The sequence below is a fragment of the Balaenoptera borealis genome, assembly GCF_965194805.1.
Source record: "Balaenoptera borealis genome assembly, chromosome: 1".
Lineage (NCBI taxonomy): Eukaryota > Metazoa > Chordata > Mammalia > Artiodactyla > Balaenopteridae > Balaenoptera > Balaenoptera borealis.
Genome location: NC_138860.1, coordinates 97769537 through 97779914, shown reverse-complemented (window position 1 = coordinate 97779914; position 10378 = coordinate 97769537). Strand labels below are relative to the sequence as shown.

Genomic DNA, 10378 nt, shown 5'->3' with positions numbered 1-10378 from the left:
TCAAAGTATTGTATCTGTTCACAACATAGAAGGGGAGAATGTATATTGGGGAGGCAATCAGCCTCCTAGTGTCACCCCTAATATGTAGGGATGACTTCAAATCAAGTGCTTTCACAGACTGGGAAAAAAAACCATACCTACACATATTATTCTTCTTAAATATTTGTAAAATATATTGGATCTCTAAGCCTCAGTTTCCTTACCTGATAAAAAAAGGGGGGGGGATTATAAGCCTGCCTGTCTCCTTGGGTTGTTGTGAGGGTGAAGCAAGCCAATGTAAGGAAAGTTTTTGCAGAATGCCTGGTATGTAGTATGTGCTCAGTAAAGTCTGGCTTTTATTTTTATTAACTATTCGTGAATTATGTAATCTGATGTACTTGTTCAGATTTCAACCTGTGGGAAGGAGAGGCTGCTGCTGGAGAACCATGCATGTCATTTTCAACAACCTGGTTCATATGGGGTACAGTGGAAAGCGTCCCACAGTGGGACTTAGTTGGTGGACTTAAGTTGTCCCCCACCTTGCAGACTTATGTGCCAGATTCAGAAAGTCACGGAACATAGAATTACAGGACTTTGTGGAAGGTAGATTTTGTTGAGAGAAGCCAGGACTCCAGAATTGGGCTACTACTGCTCCTTTCCCTTGGACTCTTTCTTTAAAACAAAACAAACAAAAAGTACCACCACCAGCAACAACTGTAATTAGCCTCTTGAACCATAATTTCCCAATCTGCAATTAAGATAATCATATTTGCCCTAACTCATATGATTGCTATGAAGATCAAATTGGATAATGTAAGTGAAATCATGAAATGACAGTTTTAATTGAACCTTGCTAAGTACCTTGAGCTTTCCATGCATTGTGTCATGTAATTCACCCAGTAGGTAGTTGTGGAAGAGACTGTTGGTGACCCCAATGCCTGTTCTCCCCCTTCTCCTTAGAAATAAGACCCCTGATTTTTAGCTGGGCTAAAGTAGATACAGGATATACTTCCCAGCTTTCCTTGCTAAGTGTGGCCAGAGGTCTACCTTCTGGCGAGTGAGATATAATTTTAGTGTGTTATTTCCAGGTAGTGTCTTAAGAGGAGGAGGACATGCTGTTGTTCCTCCCATCATCTGCCCTGCTGGGTGACTGGAATGGTTATTTGATGACTGGAATTTGAAAAGCCATATTAGACTGTGTGGTAGCATAAGAATTGCAGGGCATCAAAATAGAAGGAAATGATCCATTCCTTGAAAGTTTTCTGATAATGTGGAAGAGTCATAGTAACATTATGAATGAAAAATGCAAGTCTCAGGAAGATTACAAATACAAATTAGTATAAAGTTACAAAATAAGCAAAAGTAAAGTAACATTTTTTTTTTTTTAAAGATTTATTGGGGGGCTTCCCTGGTGGCACAGTGGTTGACACTCTGCCTGCTAATGCAGGGGACATGGGTTCGAGCCCTGGTCTGGGAAGATCCCACATGCCGCGGAGCAACTAGGCCCGTGAGCCACAATTACTGAGCCTGCGCGTCTGGAGCCTGTGCTCCGCAACAAGAGAGGCCACGATAGTGAGAGGCCCGCGCACCGCGATGAAGAGTGGCCCCCGCTCACCGCAGCTAGAGAAAGCCCTCGCACAGAAACGAAGACCCAACGCAGCCAAAAATAAATAAATAAATAAATAAAAAAGAACAAGGCAAGGTTATCGCCTCAACACCAAAAAAAAAAAAAAAAAAAAAAAAAGATTTATTGGATTGATTGATTGATTGACTGCTATGTTGGGTCTTCGTTTCTGTGCGAGGGCTTTCTCTAGTTGCGGCAAGCGGGGGCCACTCTTCATCGCGGTGCGCGGGCCTCTCACTATCGCGGCCTCTCCTGTTGCGGAGCACAGGGTCCAGACACGCAGGCTCAGTAGTTGTGGCTCCTGGGCCTAGTTGCTCCGCAGCATGTGGGATCTTCCCAGACCAGGGCTTGAACCCGTGTCCCCTGCATTAGCAGGCAGATTCTCAACCACTGCGCCACCAGGGAAGCCCTAAAATAACATATTTTTAAGGTGATGTGTGTGCACGTGCATGAGTGCACGTGCATACACACATACGTATATATTAAGGAATTTTAAAGAATTCATATATTTTTTTTTTCCCCAAACCTCATGACAGGGACTTAAAAATTACTTTAAAAAATTTTAAATTCCATAAAAAAATTTTTAAGTTCTTAAAACAAAACAAGGGATTTCTGAATACCAGATTCAGGATAGTAGCCATCTATGAGGGTAGGCAGTGGGTAAGGGAGGAACATTTATGTAGATGTAAATTATCGATAACTGTCTTTTTCTTGGATTGAGTGATAGGTTCATGGGTATTCACTATGTTCTTGATAAGTAAATGAAAAGTTTAAAGGCCCATGGATGGACCATTGATGATTATGTGTCATGAACTAAGGATTATGATTAATCCAATTCTGTGTACTCAAGTTCAGAGAGAAAAGATACTAGCAATAGCAATACATGCTTACTGTGTACTGGGCACTCTTTTTTTTTTTTTAGAGTAATAATTTCTTTTTTTAAAAAAATATTTATTTGGTTGCACTGGGTCTTAGTGTGGCAGGCAGGCTCCTTAGTTGCTGCACCCGTGTGGGACCTAGTTCCCTGACTAGGGATCGAACCTGGGCCCCTGCATTGGGAGCATGGAGTCTTCTACACTGCACCACCACCAGGCATCTTCTAAGCTCTTAATACAGTCAGATGACCCACGGTTGGTTGAATCCGAGGATGCAGAACCTGTGGATACTGAGGGTCAACTGTATGTTTTAACCCATTTAATCTTCCCAGTAAAGAGGTTCTATGATTATTCCCATTTTACAGATGAGAAAATAAAGGCCCAGAGAGATTAACAGTAACTCTTGAGACCCACAGCAGAGCTGGGATTTAATCCAGGCTGGCTATTTCCAGAGTTCATGCTCTTAGACACTGCCCTATAAAATGTCTAAATAAATGAAAGAGATAATTATATTAGGGCTTAGTCATGTAGGAGAAATTATAACAGAGGCTTTCTGTAACAATGTTAAAGGATGAACCACATGCACAGCTTTTTAAGTATACTAAACACCACTGAACTGTATGCTTTAAATGGGTGAATTTTATGGTATGTAAATTATATCTTAATAAAGCTGTTTTTAAAAATTCTACAAGCCACAAATAAGTGACTTTATAATGCAAACTGTGTCCCAAATGATTGTTTGCTATTTTAGGGATTTCATATATGTCTATGGGTAAAATACACACTTTTTCTGCAGAGCAAACAAAACAAACCTTACTGTTAGGAGACCACTCACTTTATGAAAGAAAATGAAGTAGAAAATTTTAATCCACTACTGTGAATGGAAAAAAATTTTTTTTAATTCCCAGCTTCAGGCCTTTTTGCATCTGCCAGGGAAATCAAAGGGCTCTCAGCTCCCAAGATAAATTTCATATTGCAGTCATAATTGTCTCTGTATGTATTGAGGATACACAAACAGTAAAACCTAGGAAGGAAGAGGGTGGAAAGAACACATTTGATTGAAAACATACTGATACCTTTTAATTGCACAGCTTTCTTCCATGCACATCTTTTATTTTGCTTTCCTTTTTAATCTAAAACTGATTTTAAAGGAGATGCAGAAAGCACAGCATTTAGACAGCTAGTTGTGGCCAATCTCCTGCTGGGTGCGTCCTCTAGGGCCTTTGAGTTGTACAGCTCCAAGGGGCCAACACTGACACCACAATGGGCAATGGCAGCTTTTCCTCAACACTATTTCTTCGTTTTCGACAAGGCACTAAAAGGAGAGATCAACATGCTGCTATGATAGCTCGGTAGCTTAACTCTGTTTTCATGACCGCTGAAAGATCCTCCTCGCGGTCAGTTATCCTCACAAATCTGGCCATAGATCACAAGGAGACCAGATGAAAGCCTGGACTGGACCTCAACAACTCGCTCACCAACACAAGAAAAAGTGTTTAAAGTCCTGGCCCTCTAAACCATGGATCACTTTTATCCTCTCTCAGCTCTCTCTAAAGCGCATGTGTGAACATAGGCTGAAATAACCTCACTAAGCCACTTCATACTTTAAAAAACACAGAGAAAATGAAAACAAAATAAATCACTTATTTTAAGTACAGCTTGGATCAACATATGTCATTATTCAATTCTGTCGTACCTACACACACACACACACCCCCCACACAGGCTATATTTTGGCTCTGTTATTGATAATGGAATCCAGTCCTTTTCTGTCTACCCATTAAACTTACCAGTCCTCTTGATACCAGACAGGCTGTCACCTCCCCCACCCCTTAGATAAGCCTTCCTACTGCAGCCACATGTGGGCAGTATCTTCCATCAAGCTCCCTAGTATTTCAAATGGCAAGCCACTAAGCCTAGCAGAGCCTCAGGCACTGCCACACGTACTGGTATTGCTCTCTGACTTCTCTCCCTCAATTCTTGTGCTCCCTCAGTCCCTATGATGACATTTGGGAAACTATACTTATTTGGTCCTTTTTTTTTTTTTTTTGATCAGTAAGTCATCTAAGCAGGTCAATTCAGGCCAAAAAGTCACCTTGGAACCTGATTTATTTGGATTGGCTATAACACTGATTAAAGTAATCAGATAATGGCTTAACTTCAACTTTGTGTTGTGTTACTATAATCTTGAAACAGATGAAAACTGAAACCCCCTAACTATGCAAAGTTTTTTCTTTTGAATAATGTGTTTTTTTAAATTCCCTAGCATCCAGATTTCTATCTGTAAGTATCATTTCCCACTAAAAGGAACCAAAACCCCTAGGAGAAATGACTGATTCCATGTCAGGGGCAGATAAACCTGGAACAAAATAATGAAGAGGGGGAAGAGCAAGAGGACAGTGTAGATGAAACAAGACTGACATGATTTGAAAACTGTTGAAATTGGGTGTTGGGTACAAGAGAATTCTTTATAGCATTCTACTTTTGTATATTTTTTAGTTTTTCCATAAAAAGTTTTTTAAGGAAAGTAAAAATAATTGCTATTTTGAAAAAAATGAAACAGCAATAGCATGCACATGGTAAACAAAAGTTTTCTTTTAATAATGCATAAAGGTATAGAATGAAAACTTGAGTCTTTTTCCACCTAGCCCCCTCCTTAGCATGATCTCAGTAACAACTTCCTAATATTCTCAATTAAGTTTCTATGAATATATATTAAAAAATGTACAAACACATATACAGGTATATCATTTTTTAAAACCACAAATGGTAGCATATTATACATATCGTACTATGTCTCATGAAGTTATTTCACTAGCTTGTTTTAATACAATGACTATGTCTACACACTACAATATCATAGATATGCTTTTACATACTGGGCTTCTTTCAAGTTTTTTGATCTAATCAAGAGACAAAAGGCTCACATCTTCACCTTCCTCAAGATTACTTAATAAAAAGAAGGATGGCTAAGGCTGGGGTAAACAGGTTGCAGTCCCTAATCTTAAAAGTTTCAAGTTTAGGTTTCATTTTGGGGGACCCTGTTACCTTGAAAAATGCCTTTAAGAAACATCTCACATTCTCTCCTTACAGATAGGATCTTGAGAGGTGTGGTTAAGAGGATCAGTACAAGAATCCTCTTAACCTCTGCCCGGAGAATATCGGGGAGGACTGCAGAAACCTACCCCTGTGATGAACTCAGCACTACCTCCCTTCACCAGACGGTGGGCAGCCGGACAGAGGCTGTACCTGTTATCATCTTGGTCTCCGGCACCTCGCGCAAGTGCTTTATCGTCTGACATGATGAAGGTCTGTGGAAAGAAAGTTGGGTTTTAAAGCGGTTAACGATTGAAAGAACTAAAAGAGACGGGTTTAGAGACAGAAAGGTGGCTGTTCTACTGGGTTCTAGTATAGACTAACAGGGGGTGGGGGGACGTACAAGAAGCCACAGAAAAAAACGCGACACATCTGCATGGAGCGTAAATTGCTCTCGATTATTCAACAGGGAGGGATACTACATATAAAAAACAAAAGCAGCTATATTACGGGACTACAAAACCCCAAATCCACGTGAATTTGCAACACAAAACAGGAAGCCCTGACCTCTCCGCCGTGGCCCGACAGTCCCCACCCCGCCCGCGGGCGGCGAAACTGGAAGCGTCAGTGACTCTCCTGGGTTGCCCGGGGGCACTCAGGCGAAAACGGAACGCGCAGAGGAAGGCCGGCTCCCGAGCCAGAGTTGCGCCTCTGCTATGCTGCGTCCCCGCTGCAGGTCCCCAAGAGCCCGCGTCCTGCCTCCGCCCCGCCCCTGACGTTAGTGTGAGCCGGAGCTTTGTGAACTGTGAACTCCCGGCCCCGCCCACCTGCCCCGCGGGCCCCAGAGCGCTTTCTGGCGCATGGGGGGGGTGGTGGGGCTTTTTCAGGCTGTCCACGCAGAGGCCAGGAGGGCTAAGATGGTGTCCGGTGGGCGCCCCGCGACGGCTTCCTGAAGGGTTCGTGGGTCCCGACAGCCGGAGAGCCTGCCCAGACCCTTGTCCCACACAGGTAGGAAGTAGGAAGCCCAGAAGTTCTGAGGTCCGAGGGCCAAAGCACAACCGAGTACGCAGCGGGACCGAACAAATGTTGGAGAGGAGAACGCAGAAAGCGTGGGGAGGCGGAACTCGTTCATGGTCACCGTCTCGCGACGTCTAACTGACGTCGCAGAGCAAGCGCGTATTCTACTCTTTCACCTTCAGGCAGCTTCCTCAGTGTATGGGCCCACCCCTTTAAGCGAGTGATGGACAGTTATTTCGGCCTATCAATTTCCTCGTCAACATCCAATCAGATTTAAACTTCTTTCAGCCGCCGGAGGAGTTGGAAGAAGGGGGTAGAAGGAGGGAGCCCTCTCCCTCTCTTTTTCTCTCTCTCTCTGTCTCTCTGTCTCTCTCGCGAGATCGCTGTGACCCGGCCTCTCAGAAAAAAAATGCTAGAACATATGGCCCGACTTCCCAAATAGTAGGCTAAAGGACGGGGTCACAAACCAATGAAAGGGATGAGGAGGTGGGATCACCGCTTTCACCGCGCAAGAAGTACCGTTACAGGGCAGACCTTTTGTCCAATCAACGCCTCCAGACTTAGGGTCAGGTGACCATAGAGTGCGGGGGGCGGAGCTACAGTCTGGCGCGAGGAACCGTTAAGATGGACAACGAACATAACCAATGAGGTACTCTGACTAGGGCGTTGGGAACCCAATAACAGTGGTCAGGCGGGCGCCTTCCCGGAGCGCGGGGAGATGTAAAGACAGACAAATAGTTTTCCCAATGAGACTGTAGAAGAGAGGAGCTAATTGACCAATGAAGACTGCGGGGCGGGACCCTCTGCCGCGGCGGAGTCCAAGATGGCGGCGTGCGGTTCCGCTGTGTGAAACGAGCGCGGGGCGGCGGGTTAATCAGTTCCGCGGAGAAGACCTCCGACGACCCGCTACAATGAAGGGAAAAGAGCGCTCCCCAGTCAAGCCGAAACGCTCCCGTGGTGGTGAGGACTCGACTTCCCGCGGGGAGCGGAGCAAGAAGTTAGGGGGCTCTGGTGGCAGCAATGGGAGCAGCAGCGGAAAGACCGACGGCGGCGGCGGGTCGCGGCGCAGCCTTCATCTGGACAAGTCTAGCAGCCGAGGTGGTAGCCGAGAGTACGACACCGGTGGGGGCAGCTCCAGTAGCCGCTTGCATAGTTACAGCTCCCCAAGCACCAAAAATTCCTCGGGCGGGGGCGAGTCGCGCAGCAGCTCCCGGGGTGGAGGCGGGGAGTCACGTTCCTCTGGGGCCGCCTCTTCAGCTCCTGGCGGCGGGGACGGCGGGGAATACAAGACATTGAAGATAAGCGAGTTGGGGTCTCAGCTGAGTGACGAAGCGGTGGAGGACGGACTGTTTCACGAGTTCAAACGCTTCGGTGATGTAAGTGTCAAAATCAGTCATCTCTCGGGTTCTGGCAGCGGGGATGAGCGAGTAGCCTTTGTGAACTTCCGGCGGCCAGAGGACGCGCGGGCGGCCAAGCATGCCAGAGGGCGTCTAGTGCTCTATGACCGGCCCCTGAAGATAGAAGCTGTGTATGTGAGCCGGCGCCGCAGCCGCTCCCCTTTAGACAAAGATTCTTATCCTCCATCAGCCAGTGTTGTCGGGTCCTCTGTAGGTGGTCACCGGCACCCCCCTGGAGGAGGTGGTGGAGGCCAGAGATCACTTTCCCCTGGTGGCGCAGCCTTGGGATACAGAGACTACCGGTTGCAGCAGTTGGCTCTTGGCCGCCTGCCCCCTCCACCTCCGCCACCATTGCCCCGAGACCTGGAGAGAGAGCGAGACTACTCGTTCTATGAGAGAGTACGCCCAGCCTACAGTCTTGAGCCAAGGGTGGGAGCTGGAGCAGGTGCTGCTCCTTTCAGAGAAGTGGATGAGATCTCACCCGAGGATGATCAGCGCGCTAACCGGACGCTTTTCTTGGGCAACCTAGACATCACTGTGACAGAGAGTGATCTAAGAAGGGCTTTTGACCGTTTCGGAGTCATCACAGAAGTAGATATCAAGAGGCCTTCTCGGGGCCAGACCAGTACCTATGGCTTTCTTAAATTTGAGAACCTAGACATGTCTCACCGGGCCAAACTAGCAATGTCTGGCAAAATTATAATTCGGAATCCTATCAAAATTGGTTATGGCAAAGCTACACCCACCACCCGCCTCTGGGTAGGTGGCCTGGGTCCTTGGGTGCCTCTTGCTGCCCTGGCACGGGAGTTTGACCGATTTGGCACCATACGCACCATTGACTACCGCAAAGGGGATAGTTGGGCGTATATCCAGTACGAAAGCCTGGATGCGGCTCATGCTGCCTGGACCCATATGCGGGGCTTCCCCCTTGGTGGCCCAGATCGTCGCCTTAGAGTAGACTTTGCAGACACAGAACATCGTTACCAGCAGCAATATCTGCAGCCTCTGCCCTTAACTCATTATGAACTGGTGACAGATGCTTTTGGACACCGGGCACCTGACCCTTTGAGGGGTGCTCGGGACAGGACACCACCGTTACTATACAGAGATCGTGATAGGGACCTTTATCCTGACTCCGATTGGGTGCCACCCCCGCCCCCAGTTCGTGAACGCAGCACTCGGACTGCAGCTACTGCTGTGCCTGCTTATGAGCCACTGGATAGCCTGGATCGCAGGCGGGATGGCTGGTCCTTGGACCGGGACAGAGGTGATCGAGATCTGCCCAGCAGCAGAGACCAACCTAGGAAACGAAGGCTGCCTGAGGAGAGCGGGGGACGGCATCTGGATAGGTCCCCGGAGAGTGACCGACCACGAAAACGTCATTGCGCACCTTCTCCTGACCGCAGTCCAGAATTGAGCAGTAGCCGGGATCGCTACAACAGTGACAATGATCGATCTTCCCGTCTTCTCTTGGAAAGGCCGTCTCCAATCAGAGACCGACGAGGTAGTTTGGAGAAGAGCCAGGGTGACAAGCGAGACCGTAAAAACTCTGCATCAGCTGAACGGGATAGGAAGCACCGGACAGCTGCTTCCACTGAGGGAAAAAGCCCTCTGAAAAAAGAAGACCGGTCTGATGGGAGCGCACCCAGCACCAGCACTGCTTCATCGAAGCTGAAGTCCCCTTCCCAGAAACAGGATGGTGGGACAGCCCCTGCAGCAGCAGCCTCTCCCAAACTCTGTTTGGCCTGGCAGGGCATGCTTCTGTTGAAGAACAGCAACTTTCCTTCCAACATGCATCTGTTGCAGGGCGACCTCCAGGTGGCTAGTAGTCTTCTTGTGGAGGGCTCAACTGGAGGCAAAGTGGCCCAGCTCAAGATCACTCAGCGTCTTCGTTTGGACCAGCCCAAGTTGGATGAAGTAACTCGACGCATCAAAGTGGCAGGGCCCAATGGTTATGCTATTCTTCTGGCTGTGCCTGGAAGTTCTGATAGCAGGTCCTCCTCTTCCTCGGCCACCTCAGACACTGCCACCTCTACTCAGAGGCCACTTAGGAACCTCGTGTCCTATTTAAAGCAAAAGCAGGCCGCTGGGGTGATCAGCCTCCCTGTGGGGGGCAACAAAGACAAGGAAAACACCGGAGTCCTTCATGCCTTCCCACCCTGTGAGTTCTCCCAGCAGTTCCTGGATTCCCCTGCCAAGGCACTGGCCAAATCTGAAGAAGATTACCTGGTCATGATCATTGTCCGTGGTGCGTCTTAAAGTCCATATGTAACTTGTATTTAGTACTTTGACATGGTTCCTGTTTTGTGATGTGTGATGGGATACAGCATCGGATGCAATTTTCTTTTTAATTAGTTGTTTAGTTGTAGCTTTTTTCTTTTTTATATTTTTATAAACCTCTTTAAAATAGAAGTCAGGAGAGTTTAGCTATTACTTTAAGTGAAAGGGAT

The 10378-nt window shown here is 47.0% G+C and overlaps 1 protein-coding gene and 1 long non-coding RNA gene across 3 annotated transcripts in view; one reads left to right on the top strand and one right to left on the bottom strand.

Annotated features, from left to right (window-relative positions):
* Positions 1–1720: 1720 nt before the first annotated feature.
* LOC309616138 lies at positions 1721–6325 on the bottom strand. Of its 2 annotated transcripts, XR_014237295.1 has the most exons (4): positions 6082–6325; positions 5728–5789; positions 3314–3502; positions 1721–2012 (listed from the first exon to the last, which is right to left on the bottom strand). It is a non-coding gene; the product is annotated as an uncharacterized lncRNA (long non-coding RNA). The 2 variants fall into 2 exon arrangements; XR_014237296.1 differs by lacking the exon at positions 1721–2012 and having other exon boundaries at positions 3298–3502; positions 6082–6319.
* An 18-nt stretch (positions 6326–6343) lies between these two features.
* The window catches only part of RBM15 (RNA binding motif protein 15), a 29517-nt gene continuing 25482 nt past the window's right edge, over positions 6344–10378 (top strand). Inside the window, exon 1 of the mRNA XM_082366202.1 lies at positions 6344–10176. Within this exon, the coding sequence (XP_082222328.1) occupies positions 7311–10176 (2866 nt within the window). The 5' untranslated portion in view covers positions 6344–7310. The remainder of the gene's footprint in view (positions 10177–10378) is intronic.